Below are 21,494 nucleotides of genomic sequence, written 5' to 3' on the forward strand. Positions count from 1 at the left end.
GCTGAATACTTAACCAAAGGGTAAGGTTTTGTGGAGCATCTTAAAAAAAACAGAGAGCGAGACAGACAGAGTGTATGATAGAGCCATAGAGAGATTTGGGAAGTGTAATTGAGCATGTAGAGCCTAGGTACAGATGTCAATGAGAAAGCAGTGAAACTCGGTGATGCACAACAGAGTGAAGAATTGAAGCAGTGATAAGGGATCAGCAGGTTACAGGGGATAGCGGTGGGAAGCTGAAGCCATAAGGCAGACTCGAAAACAAGGTTGCAAGTTTTAATGTTAAGGTGTTTCCAGACTGAAAGCAAATGTAGGTCAGTGAGTGCTGTGACCACGCCGAGAACAAAGCACATTAAAACTTTTGAGTATGACCTCCCCCTTCATAAGACTATCTCGAACAAATTTGAGTTCATGCAGAGTATAGTTCAATTAATGGACGTTTACGCGAGGCATTTTTGTGCTTCAGGCAGCACGTACTTCTGTGACTTGGAAGTGCAAGGAACCATAATCAAGTTCTCAACTTTACATGTTTACATTGGTGAAAGCAAGTCACCCTGTGCGTGCACAAAACCTGTTCTTGAGGCTTACTGCAGTAACATTGAGCTTCAGCCAGTCGAACTGTGAAGACTATAAAAGTCCCTGTATTAAAAGGGTTTCTGCAAGTGCTGTTAAGAGATAGAAAGGTCTTATTGGGTGATCTTTCACAATCAGTTGGTAAAACTGTCAAAAATAATCAGGGTCTGGATGAAGGGTTTATGTAAACTAGATCAAACTAGATTACTTACAGTGTGGAAACAGGCCCTTCGGCCCAACAAGTCCACACCAACCCGCCGAAGCGCAACCCACCCATACTCCTTTACCCCTTTACACAATGATTTTTTTTAATATAAAAATGTACTTGCTTTGAGAGAAATCATTTAAGTGCTGTTGAAAGTATTAACATCGATGCAATTTTTTCAGGTATAGGTATGAAGATTTAAAGAATCAAAGCAGGTTAGATGGGGTTCAGGTACCGATCAGCTCTGATTTAATTGAAGGACTGAAGAGGCTGAATGATCTCCTCTTGTTCCTGTGAACACTGTTTTAGCAGCTCTTTATTTACAAATGCATGTAGCTTCCGTTCAAATAATGGGATATTTTAGATATTCCCAGCAAGCTTCTCATGTTCTGAAGTCGCCATAACAAGGGTGACCTCTTCCCTTCATTGCAGTGTGCTGCTAGGGGGCTTGAGGATTGAACCCAATGTTGTCAATTCTCAAAGCTCAGTTTGCATCTGTCAAGGAGTGCAAATTGTAAATCTTGGCCAATGAACCCTGCTGTGTTTTGGCCTCTCGCTCCCCCTCCTGAGTACACTGTACCTCTCACTGGAATTGTTCACAAATCTCCCTGCTTACTCGCAATTTCTAACGACCTTTCAGGTTTGCTTTGTTTGGCTGTCGTTAAGTACCATCGTTGGCCTGGTATGCCCCTAATGGCTGGCTCCAGGAGGAGTGCATGAGGTGAAATGTCAAGCTGTTCTCTACGTTATAACCCATTGGATGCAGAGAATGACATTACGCTTCTGATCTCCAATGTATTTCTTTCTGTTTCTTGGAGTTAATCACACGAAATACTCTTGGAGTCTAGAGAACGACAGAATTACAGCAGCATTCCTTAACCCAAGAAACCTCCGAGCAGGCTGAAGGTGCCAGGTGAGGTGATAAGTGAAGCAATTTTAGCACACTGTTCCCGATATTTATTGCACTGCCACTTTTTTGTTTATTTTAACACACTGTGTTTTACACTTTGTTGCAGGGCAGGCTTCACGACAGGGTCACGGAAGGTTAATTATGGGGGTCACAAGCCTACAGGTCTCTTCTTTAGCTCTCGGAATGTCTGCCCTTGCTCTGCTGATTATCTCGAACCTTACAGACTGCTGGAGGGTGAGACACTTCATGGTTTGGTTTAACACCGTCATTAAATACAACAATAGCAGTCAAAGCTCTGGATGCTGAAACCTTATTATAAAGGGCATTCTGTATTTTTTTCATGTTTAATTAGCTTAAAGAATGGTCTCAGTTTCTTCTGGTCATAGAGTCGTACAGCACCGAAACAGGCCCTTCAGCCCAACTCATCCATGCTGACGAGGTTTCCCAAACTAAGCTATTTTCATATGCCTGTTTTTGGATCATATCCCTCTAAACCTTTCCTATCCCTGTACACATCTAAATGTCTTTTAAATGTTGTAGTTACCTCCATCACATCCTCTGGCAGTTCATTCTATATACTGGGTAAAAACAATGACTGCAGATGCTGGAAACCAGATTCTGGATCAGTGGTGCTGGAAGAGCACAGCAGTTCAGGCAGCATCCAACGAGCAGCGAAATCAAAAATATGGATCACATCACGAATTTGGGTGTCATCCTTGTTCTTCCAGCACCACTGATCCATTCTATATACTGTACATACAATCCTCTGTGTGAAAACGTTGCCCCTTATGTCTCTTTTATTCTTTCCCCTCTAACCTTAAACTGATGCCCTATAGTTCTCAATATCCCAGCCCTGGGGAAAAAGACTGAGTGCATTCACCAAAACCATGCCTCTCTTGATCTTAAACACTTCTATCAGGTCCTCCCTCAGTCTATTACACTAAAGAAAAATGTCCTAGTTTGTCCAACCTCTCCCTATTACTCAGATCATTGAGGGCAGGCAACATCCTTGTAAATTTCTTCTGCACTCTTTCCAGGTTAATGACATCCTTCCTATAGCAAGGTGGCCAAACTGAACACCATACTCCAAGTATGGCCTCACCAACGTCCTATATAACTGCAATATAACTCCCCAACTTTGGAACTGAATACGATGACTGATGAAGTCATTTCAAAGACATTTGGACAGGTAGACGAATAGGAACGGTTTGGAGGGATTTGGACCAAATGGACTATATAATTGAGGAAACTTAGTTGGCATGGACAAGTTGGGCTGAAGGTTTATTTCCTCGCTATATGACTTGATGATTCTATATGTTAATATTCTGACTGATTTAGAGCAAAATGTATTGAGCTCAGTTTTGAAAATTTCAGTTGCCCTATTAGCCCTAATTTTAACACAAAAGTTCCAGACTTCTGTTATCCTCCATATGTAAAAATTCTCCCTAGTCTCTCTCCCAAAATGGCCTGATTCTAGTTTAAGATTATTTCTTATTGTTGATTTGACCACCAGAGGAGACACTTGGGTCAAATCACCCTATTTATCCAAGAGTTAGTTAAATGTTTGCAAAGTTTTCCAACCCACCCACCCACTTTTTGTTTGAAGAGCTGCTGGATCTCAGATGTAAATCTTCCTTTTGCTAGTTGGAACTTTAGTCCTGTTGTCACAGCTTAGCTTGAAGTCGTAACCCAGAGTTTTTCTATTTGGAACAGCGTGGAACTATCTCACAGCTGCTCCTGGGATTGCAGGCTTAAACATTTATAGATTTGGATAATTACATGAATAGGAAAGGTTTGGAAAGATATGGACCAGGAGCAGGAAGGTGGGACTGTATTAGTTTGGAGTTATGTTCGGTATGGACTGGTTGCACTGAAGAGTCTTTTCCGTGCTGTATGACCCTATGACTCAATCATGAACTGATACTGTTTAATTGAACTACTGACAGATTTAAAAAGAAATTCTGCATAATCTTTAAGGCTAATCCTGATGAAGTGACTCTCTTGAAGAAACAAATGTTGATCAGTAATTGAAAAAAGTCCCTAATTTATGGAAACAATATTAAGCTAATTTTAAGCTCAGCTCAGCTCCTTGAATCTACTGGTCTCCGCGTTGAACTGACATTTTTTGGATTAGTGGTGCTGGAAAAGCACAGCAGTTCAGGCAGCATCCGAGGAGCAGCAAAATCGACGTTTCGGGCAAAAGCCCTTCATCAGGAATACAGGTAGATAGCCTGAAACGTGGAGAGATAAGCTGGAGGAGGGTGGGGGTGGGGAGAAAGTAGCAAGGAGTAGAAAAGGTGGGTGGGGGAGGGGATGAAGGTGATAGGTCAGGGAGGAGGGTGGAATGGATAGGTGTAAAAGAAGATAGGCAGGTAGAACAAGTCATGGGGACAGTGCTGAGCTGGAAGTTTGGAACTAGGGTGAGGTGGGGGAAGGAGAAATGAGGAAACTGTTGAAGTCCACATTGATGCCCTGTGGTTGAAGTGTTCCGAGGTGGAAGATGAGGCGTTCTTCCTCCAGGCGTTGGGTGGTGAGGGACTGGCAGTGAAGGAGGCCCAAGACCTCCATGTCCTCGGCAGAGTGGGAGGGGAGTTGAAATGTTGGGCCACAGGGCGGTGTGGTTGATTGGTGCGGGTGTCCCGGAGATGTTCCCTACAGCGTTCTGCTAGGAGGCGTCCAGTCTCCCCAATGTAGAGGAGACCGTATCAGGAGCAATGGATACAATAAATGATATTAGTGGATGTTCAGGTAAAACTTTGATGGATGTGGAAGGCTCCTTTAGGGCATTGGATGGAGGTGAGGGAGGAGGTGTGGGCACAGGTTTTGCAGTTCCTGCGGTGGCAGGGGAAGGTGCCAGGATGGGAGGGTGGGTTGTTGGGGGGCGTGGACCTGACCAGGTAGTCACGGAGGGAATGGTCTTTGCGGAATGCGGAAAGGGGTGGGGAGGGAAATATATCCCTGGTGGTGGGGTCTTTTTGGAGGTGGCGGAAATGTCGGCGGATGATTTGGTTTATGTGAAGGTTGGTAGGGTGGAAGGTGAGCACCAGGGGCGTTCTGTCCTTGTTACGGTTGGAGGGGTGGGGTCTGAGGGCGGAGGTGCGGGATGTGGACGAGATGCGTTGGAGGGCATCTTTAACCATGTGGGAAGGGAAATTGCGGTCTCTAAAGAACGAGTCCATCTGGTGTGTTCTGTGGTGGAACTGGTCCTCCTGGGAGAAGATACTTCAGAGGCGGAGGAATTGGGAATACGGGATGGCATTTTTGCAAGAGGTAGGGTGGGAAGAGGTGTAATCCAGGTAGCTGTGGGAGTCAGTGGGTTTGTAAAAAATGTCAGTGTCAAGTTGGTCGTCAGTAATGGAGATGGAGAGGTCCAGGAAGGGGAGGGAGGTGTCAGAGATGGTCCAGGTAAATTTAAGGTCAGGGTGGAATGTGTTGGTGAGGTTGATGAATTGCTCAACCTCTTCGCGGGAGCATGAGGTGGTGCCAATGCAGTCATCAATGTAGCGGAGGAAGAGGTGGGGAGTGGTGCTGGTGTAATTACGGAAGATCGACCGTTCTATGTAGCCAACAAAGAGACACACATAGCTGGGGCCCATACGTGTGCCCATGGCTACCCCTTTGGTCTGCAGGAAGTGGGAGGATTCGAAGGAGAAATTGTTAAGGGTGAGGACCAGTTCAGCCAAACGAATGAGAGTGTCGGTGGAAGGGTAATGTTGGGGACAGCGGGAGAGGAAAAAAAACGGAGGGCTTGGAGGCCCTGGTCATGGCGGATGGAGTTGTAGAGGGATTGGATATCCATGGTGAAGATGAGGCGTTGGGGTCTGGGGGAACAGAAGTCTTGGAGGAGGTGGAGGGCATGGGTGGTGTCTATAACGTATGTGGGAAGTTCAGTCTCCTGCCTTAACCCATTCCTTTCCAGAACCTCAAAGCTGTGGAGCTTCTCATTAAACACAGTATATTGTTCCCTGTATCATGTTTACTGTTACAGAATCAGTACTTTCCAATTGATGTGCATTCTGTCCATACAGTCATGCCATAGATGGTGTCCTGCTTTGTAGTTTTGCCATTTGCTTATATTTGTAATATTTTAAGAAACAATAAAAAGGCACATGTCATCTCTGTTCTGGAATGCGAGATGCAGGAGAGTGTTCTGAGCATAACTGTCAATTCCCTTCCTTCAATCATCACCACAATCTATGCCAAAACCACCATGGGCATCATAGATCCATCGAGAAGAGTAAGTCATGCAAATGGCATGATGGCTCAGTGGTTCGCACTGCTGTTTCACAGTACCAGGGACATGTGTTCAATTCCACCCTCAGGTGACTATCTGTGTGGAGTCTGCCATGTTCTCTCTGTGTCTGTGTGGATTTTATTCAGATGCCTTGGTTTCCTCCCACAATTCACTGATTAGCCATAGTAAACCCTCCAAAGAATATCCCATCCAGACCCACTTGATGGGTTGCTTCCCTATTGTAGGGGTTCCGTGAAGTTCTATTGAAGTGCCCAGAATTTAAGTCTCTCACCAATATATTGAAATCATCTTCAAGCCGGAACAGGTTCCAACAGCAGCTCAGTTTTATATAATTCTGCTCATGTACTAAGACACCCAAAGTGCATTGTCAAGCAGCTTTTGACACTGAGCTGGGTAAAGAGATGCTCAGGCAGGTGATCGAAATCTGTGGTTGGTTTGAGGATTATGTTAAAGGAAGGCAGAGAGGTGGAAAGGCAGAGGGATTCAGGATCAGAATTTTAGACTCTGGGAGTTGACAGCAAGGCTGACGGAAGTTGAGGATGTTGAGCAGACTTGAATTGGAAAAATGTCGGGTTCTTGAAAAGCTGTGGAGCAGAAGGAGATCGTAGAGACAAGATGGGATTTGAATACAAGGATAAGGTGTCAAAATTTAGAAATAGAAAATGCAGTCACAAAACTGTTGCAGCAATGCTACAAGTCAAGTTCACTGAATGGACAAAAACAACTGCAGACGCTGGAATCCCAAAGCAGGAGAAACTCAGCAGGTCTGGCAGAATCCATGGAGAGAAAGCAGAGTTAATGTTTTAGGTCTAGTGCCCCTTCTCCAGAACTCTTCTGAACAGATCCTACCCAAAAGCAGCAGCAGCCCCATTCTTTATCATTTAATGTTTCAAATAATTGTGCAATTTATGACTCCAAGCAAACAGGAAATCACAAGGTGCTGTCCTTCTGTGCAGCTGTGTAGCCAGACAGTGCAACTCCATGTTGTGAATCAAGCCATGCATTCCAAGAACAACCTAGATTCAGTAGTATTCAATTTAATGAGTTGGTGAATGGGTCTCAGTGCAATGGAAAACCTCCAGATTCCTCACTCCTAATGGCTAAATGATGGAAAATGTAGATATTGGCAGAGGACAGGGTTAAGTCAAGGTTAACCTGCCTCACTGGTGGGCTTATGTCTGATAAGTAGCTACTTAGAATCCCAAGAGCTTGGAAACAGGCCCTTCGGTCCAACAAGTCCACACTGATCCTCCGAAGAATAACCTACCCAGACCCATTTCCCCCTCCTCTATATTTACCCCTGACTAATGCGCCTAACCTACACATTCCTGAACACTAAGGGCAATTTAGCATGGCCAATTCACCTAAGCTGCACATCTTTGGATTGTGGGAGGAAACTGGAGCACCTGAAGGAAACTCACGCAGACACGGGGAGAATGTGCAAACTCCACACAGACAGTTGCCTGAGGCTGAAATCCCTGGCACTACGAGACAGCAGTGCTAACCACTGAACCTCCGTGCTGCCCTTAGCAAGGTACCAGGTCTTCAAGTTCCTGCTGGAGAGCACGCCCAGCTAGACATCAGGTGTGAACAGCCATAAGCATTATTATGATGCCATCCACAGTGGGATAGCCAGCAGACGCTCAGACCCACAAATGGAGGTCAACTCAGGGGCTCTAGGTGTTTGTATAAGCCCATTGACAGTCAGCGTCCTTGGTACAGGGAGGGAGGCGGGAAATTACCAGCATGAATTCTTCCGAGCTTTGCATTTATGTCTGAAATATTTCTGGCCAAGCAAAAGGATCACAGCCTGCCTGGAACTGCCGTCACTCACCAACACAACAGCAGGGGGACCTTAAGCACTTTCATCTTCATCGGACTGTGAAATGGAACTAAGGAGACAGGAAAGTGTTGCAAGGCTCCCCCTGTGACTGAGGCAGGGCAGAAAATACTTTATTTTATGTATTTCCCCGAATTGCTACTTAAATCTACATTCCACTGTAAATCTAGAATGAGCCCATTGTGCAGCAGGATGTATTTACTTAAGTCTCCTCTAGGAGAGGCTAGAGCTCAGAATTTATTTAACAATTAGATTTCTCTCTTGGAAAGGAGGAGACGTTTTCTCTCTGAGTTTGTGGATTTCTCTTCCCCTGAAAATAGTCAGGACTAGGTCATCAAAGTTATTGGAAGCTGCGATGGATTTTGATAGGGAAGGGGATCAAGGGTTAAGGGGTACATACTAAAGTACAATTGTGAAAACAACCAGATTATATAATAACTTATTGACCAAGTTCAAAGAGCTGAATGGACGACACTTTCTCCAATGTCCGATGTTTCTATATCAGTTGCAGCTCTGATATGATTTGATTTGATTTATTATTGTCACAGATACTAAGCTTTCTAGGCAAATCATACCTTATGTAACTACATCAGGGTCTTACAGAATAGTGGGCGGTACGGTGGCACAGTGGTTAGCACTGCTGCCTCACAGTGCCTGAGACCCGGGTTCAATTCCCGACTCGGGCGACTGACTGCGTGGAGTTTGCACGTTCTCCCCGTGTCTGCGTGGGTTTCCTCCGGGTCCTCCGCTTTCCTCCCACAGTCCAAAGATGTGCGGGTCAGGTGAATTGGCCATGCTAAATTGCCCGTAGTGTTAGGTGGGGTAAATGTAGGGGTATGGGTGGGTTGCGCTTCAGCGGATTGGTGTGGACTTGTTGGGCCGAAGGGCCTGTTTCCACACTGTAAGTCTAATCTAATCCAGGGATACAAATAGTGTCAAAGGTGCAGAGAAAGACCAACTGGAACATATGAGAGGTCTGTTCAAAAGTCTGGTAACAGTGGGGAGGAAACTGTTCTTAAATCTGTTATAGAGTCATATGTTGGTACATGTTTTCAAATGTTTGCATCTTGGACTTGACAGGAGAAGGTGGAAGAAAGTGGGAAGGGTCTTTGATGATACTGGCTGCTTTCCCGAGGCAGTGGGAAGTGTAGTCAGAGTCAATGGATGGAAGGCTGGTTTGCGTGATGGTCTGGACTGCAATCATAATTCTCTAAATCGTGTTCCAACCTTTTTAATTTAATTCCAACCGTAAATTTAATTTCATTTTAAACATATATTGGTGTATTTTCAGCTCATTGAGCAGTTTATTATTGCTGAGCATTGCTGGGACCGGCTTTTACTCTCAGTTTGGATTAATTGCTGTTGGGTGTAATGTGGATGTATCAGTTTTAGTCCAGGAAAGCATTGCCTACTGCACAAGTCTCATATTTTGTCCCATTACCCTCTCTAGCCAAGTGTAGCTCTTCTGAATGAGTTGGTGCTGTTTTTTTCTGCTATAATCCCATGCATGATAGGAACTGGACCGAGACAATCTGAGCTTGCATTATTACCCTGTACGGTCAGGTAGATGAAGGAAACTTCTCTCACTTTGTGTAGGGAATGTAAATTCATACAGAGGCAAAAGCAAAATACTGTGATGCTGGAAATCTGAAATAACAATTTTAAAAGGCTGGTGAAATATAGCAGGTCAGGGAAACGCTGCCTGACCAGTTGAGCTTTTCCAGCCTTGGTTCGGCCTTAGATTTATATTGAATTTATTTCCCAGGTAGTGTCAAGGACTGACCACCGTCCAGGTGGAGTGGCATGTACAGCAGTTAGTGAGTTTATGGATCAAATGATGGAACCTGACCATTAAAACAGTATGTCTTCCTCCAGGCCCAGGTGATGCCAGGATCATGCACCTATTCAACCTGACCCACCCCTCCAGACTGACCTACCCCTCCAGACTGACCCAGCCCTCCAGACTGACCCACCCCTCCAGACTGACCCCATCCCTCCAGACTGACCCCATCCCTCCAGACTGACCCAGCCCTCCAGACTGACCCCATCCCTCCAGACTGACCCCATCCCTCCAGACTGACCCACCCCTCCAGACTGACCCCATCCCTCCAGACTGACCCCATCCCTCCAGACTGAACCCCTCTCCAGACTGAGCCCCCTCTCCAGACTGACCCACCCCTCCAGACTGACCCCCCCCTCCAGACTGACCCCCCCCTCCAGACTGACCCCCCCCAGACTGATCCCCCTCTCCAGACTGACCCACCCCTACAGACTGACCCCCCCTCTCCAGACTGACCCACCTCCCCAGACTGACCCACCTCTACAGACTGAACCACCCCTCCAGACTGACCCACTTCTCTGGATTAACTCCAGCCTGTAGTCTTACCCATTCCCCTACTATCTAACTGTTTCACCTCTGTCTGACCCTGCCCATATAGTCTGACCCCTCCCCCCAGCCTGAGCCTGCCCCCACAATCTGACCCTTCCCCCACAGCCTGACTGTCCCCCATAGCCTGACCTTGCCCTGACAACCTGACTCCTCCCCCACAATCTGACCCATCCCCCACAATCTGACACGTTTCCCCTCAGACCGACTCCTCCACTATAGCCTAAGGCCCCCCCTCCCCCAACACACACAGACTGCCCCCTACTCTCAAAGTTGGACTTCCTTCCCCTGCTGTCTCACCCCGACCCCATGGTCTGATATCTCCTCTTGTGTCTGAGGAAGAGACAAGATTCCCACTGTCCTAATTTGAAAGGTAATTATGAAGTTGATTTGATGATTACAAAGTCAATAACTGGGGTCACACGTGATATATAACAGTGCCTGAGCAAAAGTCAGAATAATGTAAAGCCTGGTTTCATGTTATGTTCCTCCCCAGAGTGATGCAAAGGATCCTCATTCTTCTGTTGGCTTGAGCTGGCGTTGTCGAGGCCTGTGGGGTGAATGTATCTATGACATCACAGCAGCTTACTGGACCTGTGATATGCCAAACTCCGTTCTAGGGCATCTTCCCAGTAAGTCAGCTATTCTCTCTAACCGTATCCCCTGTGCTACACGGTGGTCCTGGGCCTGATATTCCTGTGTGACAGGTTCAGTTAAAATGCTCAGAGCAGGTTTGAAGGACTGAGTGGCCCACCATTGGTTCCTGTAACCCCGTGTTTGGAAACAGCAGACAGGCTGCATTAATACTCCCTGCCCATTGGTAAATACAGTCAGTCTGTGACCTCTTTAAATGACCTGGGCTCTTCAGTGCAGCTCTGCTATCTGTTGCTGAACTATGCATTTTTTTCGAATTAGGTAAGTGTGAGGTGCTGCATTTTGGGAAGGCAAATCATGACAGGACTTACACACTTAATGGTAAAGTTCTGGGGAATGTCGCTGAGCAAAGAGACTTTAGAGTATAGGTTCATAGCTCCTTGAAAGTGGAGTTGCAGGTAGACAGGATAGTGAAGAAGGCATTTGGTACGCTTTTGATCAGTGCTAAAAATCACACAACACCAAGTTATAGACCAACAGGTTTAATTGGAAGCACTAGCTTTCGGAGCGCTGCTCCTTCACCAGGTGGTTGTGGAGTAAAAGATTGTAAGCAAAAGTTTACAGTGTGGTGGAACTGACATTATATATTGAAAAAGACCTGGATTGCTTGTTAAATCTCTCATCTGTTAGAATGACCATGTTGGTTCCAGTTTTTTGTCAGTGCATTGAGTATAGGAGTTGGTAGGTCATGTTGCAGCTGTATACAACATTGGTTAGGTCACTTTTGAATACTGCGTTCAGTTCTGGTCTCCCTGCTACAGGAAGGATGTTGTTAAATTTGATAGGGTACAAAACGATTTGCACGGATGTTGCCAGGGTTAGAGCTGTAGGGGGAGGCTGGATAAGTTGGAGCTGTTTTCCTTGGAGCATCGGAAGCTGAGGGATGTCCTTACAGAGGTGTATGAAATCATGAGGGACATGGATAGGGTAAATAGAGAAACTCTTTTCCCTGGGGTGGTGGTGTCCAAAACTAGAGGGCATGGGTTTAGGGTGCAAGGGGAAAGGTTTAAAAAGGACCTAAGGGGCAATCTTTTCACACATAAGGTGGTGCGTGTGTGGAATGAGCTGCCAGAGGAAGTGGCAGAGGCTGGTACAAATACAACATTTAATAGGCATTTGGATGGGTACCTGAATAGGAAGGGTTTAAAAGGATATGGGCCAAATGCTGGCAATTTAGGGATATCCAGTTGGTATGGATGAGTTGGACTGAAGGGTCCGTTTCTGTGCTGTCCAACTCAATGACTCAATCTTTTAACCTCTTAAAATTTAAACAAGTTCAGTTAACTGAATGAACCCAAATCCTCAGAGCAATTATTTCAATATTCCTTCAAATATTTTTCTAAGTTGTAACTGCAAGATAATTTGGAATGACAGACTTGATCCAAATCTTAACTAGAGATATGGGGCTTGAACCCACAATCCTGAGATTATGCAATCCATTCTTTACCAGCTAATTGAGCCAGGCTATAAAGAGAAAGCCTGCACAAAGCTTTTTCAATTTGACAATTTGTTCAAATCTATTTTTATTTATTTATAAAATAATATGCATTGGTAGTAAAAGTCCAAGCTAAACTGGCCATTTTGAAACATTGAACTGGCCTGGAGGAAGCCACCGTCTCACTATCTTAGGGAGAGAAGTTGTATAAGAGTCACTGCTCCTGAGGCTTCCCGGTCAATGGGCAAGAACACCCAATGTTTCATCTTGCTGTGACCAATAGTATCATAACGGTATCATAATATTCTAATTCCCAAGTGCAACAATAATATTGCTAAGTCTTCTCTCTATATTGTCCAGCCTGGATCATTTTCTTTCCTGTTTCCTTCTTAGAAGTTATAGAATTACTACAGAATGGAAACAGGCTATTTGACCAATCAAGTTCACACCAAACCTCAAAAGAGCATTCCAGCCAGTGATTCCCATGGCTAATCTACACACCTTTGGACTGTGGTAAGAAGCCAGAGCACCCAGCAGAAGCCCACACAGACAATCACCCCAGGCTGGAATTGAACCCAGGATCCTGGTGTTGTGAGGCAACAGTACTAACCACTGAGCCACTGCACCATCCTCTTCTTGCTTACACCTAGCTATGGAATTGATGAATATGTTGACTGTAGCAATACCTAGAGCAGTATTGAAAAAACTCTATTGCCCCAAATGATCTACTCCTGCCCCTATTTCTTGTGCGGTTTGATAAATGTAAAGTCTCTCTCTCTCACTCTGGGCAGTATTTTACCATCCTACAGGACATTCCGGTGTTGTGCTAGAAATGAGACGACCAGGTCACGGGAGTGGGTGCGAGGAAGGGAGGAAGTGCTGAAATGGAGGTGCCATGTTTACAGGGCTGGCAACACGTGGGTTAGAGGTTTCACACGTTGAGGAATCAGAGAGGCTCAATAAGCACGTCTTTGAAGACATGACTGCAGCTTCTGGAAAGGTGCCATCTTTTGCAGCCATGTGCTTGGTTATGTGACCCTGTCTCTGTTCCTTTTCCATGTCCAATTTTACCGTCAGCCTACTGCTCCTCTGGGTGTGGCTCCACCTGTCTCCTTCTCTCATTAGAAACCTCAAAGTCTGAGCACGTAAGACCTAATCTTAAATGAAATGAAGATATGGGAGTCCTACAGCACGGAAACAGACTCTTCAGTCTAATTAGTCCATGCCAACCCAAATTAATCTCAAACTAAACTACCCCCACCTGCCTGCGCTTGGTCACTATCTCTCCAAATCTTTCTTGTTCATGAATTGATCCAAATGTCTTTTAAACTGTAGCCGCATCCACCACTTCCTCTGGAAGTTCATTCCATACACAAACCACTCTCTGCGTTAAAATAAAAATTGCCCCTCGTCTCTTTTTTAAGATTTTCTCTTCACACCTTAACAATATGCCTGCTAGTTTGGAAAGCGCCCACCCTCTGAAAACGATGCTGCCATTCACCCTATCTATGCCCCTCATGATTTTATGAACCTCTATAAGGCTACCTGTCAACCACCTATGCTCCAGTGAAAACTTCCAGTCAATCTAGCCTCTCCTTATAATTCAAATCTTCCATTCCCAGTAAAACATCGTGGTAAATCTCCTCTGAACCCTTTCCAGCTTAATACAATCCTCCCTATGACAGAACTGGATACAGTACTCCAGAAAAGGCCTCACCAATATCCTGTACAGCCTCAACATGACATCCCAACTTCTCTACTTAACCTACCCTTGAACTCGACATATGAATTGCCTCTGAGAGAGAACCTTCCAGTATTCTGGAAGTGTGCACCAATTTTGATGGTCCTCTTAATATTTTGTTCCGATTTCTTGGCCTCCGTGAGTTGCTATGTTGCTAACCTGAGTGTATGGTACCTCTAGCCAACACTGAGCAGCTGCTACTTACCTCCTCAAAACAGGTAAGGCTGTGTAGCTCAGTGGATCCTGTAAATTTGTGAAAAGCTCCTCAGAAGTGCAGCCAATTGGCTCATTAACAAACTCAATTCCCATCGCCACTGGGCATACTCCCAATTCTAAGGCCTCCGGGGGAGCCTTCAACTAAGAGGGGAAGATGTTGTGGTTCCTCTCCAACAGCTCCCCTGCCATTTTACAGACCATCCACTTCCAACCCCATTGTTCTGTAGGTGGTAAAACGCTACCCTTTCCATTTCTCTGAGGAATGTCATGAAGTACCAACATTGACTTGGAGTGAGTTCCTTGTACGAAGGCTGGAGGTTAAGGGCCTTAGGCCTTGTGATCTATTTCTTGTTGAACATTGTCCACCTGGGTATTGCAATCGATCATGAAAATTGGCAGAATAAAGAGGACAACATAGAAGACCATGAGTACCCCTACACTGAAAAGATTGCAGCGGTTCAACAAGGCAGCTGCCCACCACCTTCTTGGGCAATTGGTAATGGGTGATAAATGCTGGCTCAAACAGCAAACCCATATGCAGTTATGATAAAGAGCTATCACATTCTGTGCGACAGATTGACTGTTTTCTGTTTGATGATTCTAGCTGATGTGGTGATCACCCGGGTCTTGGTAATCGTGCCCGGTGTGGCTTGTATCGTGGCTGTGCTGTTCCTTATTGGTGGGATGAAATGCACCAAGTTTGTTCCTGATGGTGGGACAGAGAAAGACAAACTCAGTCTCTGCGCTGGAGCCATCCTCTCCTTTGGAGGTGCGGTTAATTGTATGATCAAATCGCAAACCTGCTGGTATCAGACCCAGTGCAAAAACTGCCTGGAATGGGCACATGCCAGGCTTTCAGTGGGTATATCTGCCAACAGGTAACATTCGCAAGAATGGAGGTAATGGGTTGAATGACTTACAAACTGCAATAGAAGTCTGAAATGTACGCAGAAATATTTATATAAGGACATCCAAAAAATGCTTCACCAATTGACTTAGTTTCAAAGTGTGGTCCCTACAGTAATTATGAAAATGCTAGTACTGCAGCATCAATGTAAAAGTGGCCAACAGGAAAATCTCCATTAATACATGTTTCTCTCAAAATGTGCTTCAAGTGATCCAACTAACATTCCCAGTGCTATGGTGCAGTTGTTGGTAGACACTCACATGCAGGCTGGCAGTCAATGGGTAAGATATTGAACACAAGCCCTGCTCACTAAGAGCCGCTGGCCGATCCGCGGTCAGCAATTGCTTTGTTGCTCAGCAGCACCATTGTGGAAGTGGTGGCTGCAGACGGTATAACCATGAGGTCCAGGATCTCTGAGGGACACACGCACAGGTGAGTGATCGGTGGAGAGGGATGGCAGGGTAGAGACATATGTCTATAGCAAGGTACGTGCTCTCAGAGGGCAAAAACCCACTCATTCTCAAAGCCAAATCCCTTACTGAGGGACTTTGAAGAAGGGAGCTCACTGGTAGACAACGATATCCTGTCCCTCAAGATTCCCTCCAACAACTCGCCCACCACTAATGTCAGGCTCACCAGTCTATAGTTCCCTGGCTTTTCCTTACTATCATTCTTAAACAGTGGCACCATATTAGCAAGGACTTACCCTTTGGGCTTTCCACATGGTGAGATCCTCCACTGCCACTGGCAGGATGAGGGCCTTCCCAAACCCAGGAATCTGATGCATGTAAAATATTTCAATATATTTTGTTTAATGGGAAGCTTTCTTTTTCTTTCCAAGTAGGTATTGTCGGCAGCATTGGCATGAGTTGGTATGCAGCTGAAACTATCGTTAAGTACAGGTTTGAGGTACGTTTCATCTCTGGAAGCCGTTCTATACTTAACGTTCATGGACAGCCGTTGTCAATGCCCCAAGGACTTGCAAATGGATTTGCTGTCAAATTTCACGGGTCTGTCAGTCATAGAGTCATAGAGATGTATACACGGAAACAGACCCTTAGGCCCAACCCGTCCATGCCAATCAGATAGCCGAACCTAATCTAGTCCCTTTTGCCAGCATTTGGCCCATATCCCTCTAAACCCTTCTGATTCATCTCCCCATCCAGATGCCTTTTAAATGTTGTAAATGTACCAGCCTCCATCACTTCCTTTGGCAGCTCATTCCATACACGCACCACCCTCTGCGTGAAAAAGTTGCTCCTTAGGTCCCTTTTAAATTTTATACCTCTCACCCTATGCCCTCTAGTTCTGGACTCCCCCACCCCAGGGAAAAGACTTTGTCTATTTTCCCTATCCATGCCACTGATTTTATAAGCCTCTAAGGTCACCCCTCAGCCTCCGACACTCCAGAGAAAAGAGCCCCAGCCTGTTCAGCCTCTCCCTGTAGCTCAAACCCTCCAACCCTGGCAACTTTCTTATAAATCTTTTCTGAACCCTTTCAAGTTTCGCAACATCTTTCTGATAGGAGGGAGACCAGAATTGCACGCAATATTCCAAAAGTGGCCTTACCACTGTCCTGTACAGCCACAACATGACCTCCCAACTCCTGTACTCAATGCTCTGTCCAATAGAGGAAAGCGTACCAAACGCCTTCTTCACTATCCTATCTACCTGCGACTCCACTTTTAAGGGACTATGAACCTGCACTCCAAGGTCTCTTTGTTCAGCATCACTCCCCAGGACCTTACCATTAAGAGTATAAATCCTACTCTGCTTTGCCTTTCCAAAATGCAGCACCTCACATTTATTTGAATTTAACTCCATCTGCCACTCCTCAGCCCATTGGTCCATCTGATCAAGATCCCATTGTATTCTGAGGTAGCCTTCTTCGCTGTCCATTGCACCTCCCATTTTGGTGTCATCTGCAAACTTACTCCCATGTTCAAATCCAAATCATTTATATAAATGATGAAAAGCAGTGAAAGTAGTACCAATCCTTGTGGTACACCTTGTGGTCACAGGCCTCCAGTCTGTAAAGCAACTGTCCACGACCAGCCTCTATGATTAGATTAGATTAGATTAGATTCCCTACAGTGTGGAAACAGGCCCTTCAGTCCAACAAGTCCACACCAACCCTTCTTCTACCTTCAAGCCAGTTTTGTATCCAAATGGCTAGTTCTCCATGTATTCTGTGAGATCTAACCTTGCTGACTGACCTGCCGTGTTTTTCCAACACCACACACTTGACTCTGATCTCCAGCAACTGCAATACTCATTTTCTCCTAACCTTGCTAACCAGTCTCCCATGGGGAACCTTGTCGAACACCTTACTGAAGTCCATATAGATCACGTCTAGTGCTCTGCCTCATCAATCCTCTTTGTTACTTCTTCAAAAAACTCAATCAAGTTTGTGAGGCGTGACTTTCCACGCACAAAGCCATGTTGACTATCCTTAATCTGTCCTTGCCTTTCCAAGTGCATGTAAATCCTATCCCTCAGGATTCCCTCCAACAACTTGCCCACCACCGACATCAGGCTCACCGGTCTATAGTTCCCTGGCTTGTCCTTACCACCCTTCTTAAACAGTGGCAGCACGTTAGCCAACCTCCAGTCTTCCGGTACCTCACCTGTGACTATTGATGATACAAATCAAATGGGATTTTGTCAAGGTACTGACACCCATATGTAAAAGTGTGAATCTGTAACATCAAAATTAGAGCATAGGAGATGTATTTAAAGAAAGAAGTGTGTAACCAGCCATGTTTTACTGTAGAGACACTAACACAAACAGACTTGCAGAATGCAACTCCTACCTGCACCAACACATTCAGGGAAGGGCACCAGCCACTTGGTTCCAACAGCACTGTCCAATTTCCAGCATAAGTGTAGCACAGGAAAGTGATGCAACTGATTCTCTGACCCATAGTCCCATCAATAACGGTTTACTGATAGCTTGTGCGAGGTTACTAAGTCTAGCCTTTCATATCAGGTCAACCTGAATACAGGAAAAGATTCATTGGCACCATCCCTAAACATACCCTTACTGCCAGACAGGACAACACTCTTTCAATGCTGAAAATGTGTTGCTGGAAAAGCGCAGCAGGTCAGGCAGCATCCAAGGAACAGGAGATTTGACGTTTCGGGCATAAGCCCTTCTTCAGGAATGGGGGAACACTCTTTCAATGCCCAGCTGTTTTCTACTTGCTGCAATTTCATTGCAGTTTCTCAAAGACTGATGTTGAATAATGGACAGCCTTCCCCTTTAAGTTCATGCCTCCTGGCAACTGGATGCACAAAGTCAGTTTGTCTAGGCATTGTCCGGGGCTACAAGGGTACTTAGCTGCTGCAGGGAAGGAGTTCAATCTAGCTCGGTTTCTGGACCATGGCAAATGCAGTGTGTTATCTTAAAGTACGTCTTTAGTCCGCTCTGCTTGTTAGCATTATTCTTTTAAGCTTCTCTTCGTTCATTGCAACAAAACATTTCTGTGTTTGTTTATTTATTCACTCCTTTATTCCTGGTCACAATGGCATCGGGCAAGTTTTATGAACCATTTCTGGAAGTTACAAGTGTACAGATTTCAGACCACTGGGTCTAACCTTTATTAATATACAGCTATAAATTGGTGATTCTGTACCCTTGTCCAATTTGATCTTAAAGAATTTTACATAGAACAGCAAAATATCGCAGATGTTGGAAATCTGAAATAAAATCAGCAGAAAGTGCTGGAGATGCTCAACGAGTCACACAGCAGCTGAGAGAAAGAGAATTGATTTTCCAGCTCTGCATCCTTTTATCCGTATTTGATATGATAATTGTTTAAATAGTCGCACATTTTGACACTGTTGGATCTGACACTGTTGGATCTCTGCAAGTTGCTGGCTTTGTCTGTGCCACATGTGTTTCCTTTTGCTGACCTGAACTGCTCCTGAAAGTCTGTCACAGATTCATAGAGTCATAAAGCATGGAAAAAGACCCTTCGGTCCAACCAGTCCATACCGACCATAGTCCCAAACTAAAGGAGTCCCACCTGCCTGCACTTGCCCCATATTCCTCCAAACATTTCTTATTCATGTATTAATCTAAACATTGTAACTGTACCCACATCCACCACTTCCCCGGGATGTTCATTCCACACACAAACCACTCTGTATGTAAAACAAATGCCCCACATGTCTTTTATAAATCTTTTCTCCTCTTACCTTAAAAATGTGCCCTCTCATCTTGAAATCCCCCACCTTAGGGAAAAGGCAGCAGTCTTTCACCTTATCTATACCCCTCATGACTTTCTAAACCTTTATAAGGTTACCCCTCAATCTCCAAGCTCCAGTGAATAAAGTCCTAACCTATCCAACTCCTCCTTATAACTCAAACCCTCCATTCTCTGTAACCTTCTGGTAAATATCTTCTGAACTTTCTCCAGCTTAATAATATCCTTCCTCTAACAGGATGATCAGAACTCAACACAGTACTGCAGAAGCCTCACCAATGTCCTGTATAACCTCAACATGACGTCCCAACTCCTATATTCAAAGATCTGAGCAATAGAGGCAAGTGTGCTAAATACCTTCAAAACCACCCTGTCCAAATGTGATCCAAACTACAAAGAATTATGCACCTGAACCCTTGGGTCCATCTCTGTTCTACAACGCTAAGCAAGGCCCCACTTTTATTTGTACAAGTCCTGCCATTTTTTGGTTTTACCAAAACGCAAGACCAAGTGTCAGTGTGAATGGTGCTGATCTAAGAACCAAGGTTTGCTTTTGATGGAGGAGTTAGTACTCACTAATTCTGTGACGAGCTTCGTTTTGCACCCTCTCTGCAGGTTAGCTTCGGGGTGCCTGGAATCACATATGAGCTCGCCTATTCTTACTGGCTGGCCTCTACTGGAGTGTTGTGCATGTGTCTAGCCGGAGTCCTGCTTGTGTCGACGCACTGTCCCAAAATCAACAGATCCAGCGAAGGGAAAAAGAGAAACCCCACATTCCGATTTCTAACTGACCAGAGCAAACATGCCTTGCCAGCATCCTTACCTGATATTGGCAAAACATACGTCTAACAAGAGGTTCAGTAAGCTGAACTTTCCAGAGGGTCTCACCGTTTGCAGTATAATGCTACGCTTTGTGTTTATCTGGCCACTGGTTGAGAAATATATAGTGGAACTTATTTTGTATTCAGTCATTGTCATAGGGTTGTACAGACATTTTGGTCCAACTAGTCCATGCCGATCAGATGCCCCAACTTAATCAGGTCCCATTTGCCAGCATTTGGCCTATATCCCTCTAAACCTTTCCTATTCATCTGCCCATCCCGATGCTTTTTCAATGTTGTAATTGTACCAGCCTCCACCACTTCCCCTGGCAGCTCATTCCATATGCTCACCCTCGGTTCCTTTCATACCTTTCTCACCTCACCTTAAACCTATGTCCTCTAGTTTTTAACTCCCCTAACTTGCAAAAACAACCTTGGCTATTCACACTATCCATACCCCTCATGATTTTGTAAACCTCTGTAAGGTCACCCCTCAGCCTCCGACACCTCCAGGGAAAACAGCCCAGCCGCTTCAGCCTCTCCCTATAGCTCAAATCCTCCAACTCTGGCAACATTGTAACTTTGATTGTACTGTCAGGTAACAAACCAGTTCTAGTAAATGCACACTTCCTTGATAAACAAACTGGTTTGGCTAACTAAATGTCAACAGTCTGTCTGGTTACAGTGCTGTAGTTTGGAAGGAGATATGGTATCTAATAAAGGTTGATCATACAACATTCATTTAGTATTCCAGTTTGTTGTATTTATATGAAACCAGGTTTCACATATGTTCTGTATTGCCTCCCAGCCATGCTGAAACTGAGGCCAGCAAGCTGAGAGTTATTTTAACACACTGATTTTATAAAGACCTCTGACATCAAGATAACATTTGCCTCAGAATCCCTGGTAGTCACTGGAAATCAGGGAAAATTCTCCATTTACTGGGATCACGTGGAAGCAGAGAGGCTTGGGTGACTGGAAATCAATCATCTCAGTCCCAGGACACCACAGTGGCTCCTCAGGCTAGTGTCTGAGAATGAACAATTTCCAGCCCCTTCAAAAACCTCATAGCGTCATCCCCAGGGCACCGGGGTCACTCCTCAGGCTAGTGTTTGAGAATAAACAACTACCAGACCCTTTCATAACGTCATTCCCAGGACACCGCGGTCACCCCTCAGGCTAGTGTCTGAGAATGAACAATTTCCAGCCCCTTCAACAACCTCATACTGTCATACATGGGGATGTTCACCAATGATTGCACACGGTTCAGTTCCATTTCAACCCTCTGGCTATTGAAAGAGTTTTTGTCGGCGTGAGGCACATCCTCAACAACACAACAGGTTGAA

At 45.1% G+C, this 21,494-nt stretch overlaps 1 protein-coding gene across 1 annotated transcript; it reads left to right on the plus strand.

Annotated features, from left to right (window-relative positions):
- Window positions 1-1,826: 1,826 nt before the first annotated feature.
- Window positions 1,827-20,471, plus strand: LOC132833561 (claudin-16-like). The gene is made up of 6 exons (XM_060851927.1): window positions 1,827-1,919; window positions 10,663-10,798; window positions 14,817-14,910; window positions 15,026-15,090; window positions 15,964-16,028; window positions 19,943-20,471. Exons 1-6 carry the CDS (start codon window positions 1,827-1,829, stop codon window positions 20,174-20,176), a joined length of 687 nt encoding a protein of 228 aa, XP_060707910.1. The 3' UTR covers window positions 20,177-20,471.
- Window positions 20,472-21,494: the final 1,023 nt, after the last annotated feature.

Source organism: Hemiscyllium ocellatum, chromosome 37 (assembly GCF_020745735.1).
Source record: "Hemiscyllium ocellatum isolate sHemOce1 chromosome 37, sHemOce1.pat.X.cur, whole genome shotgun sequence".
NCBI lineage: Eukaryota > Metazoa > Chordata > Chondrichthyes > Orectolobiformes > Hemiscylliidae > Hemiscyllium > Hemiscyllium ocellatum.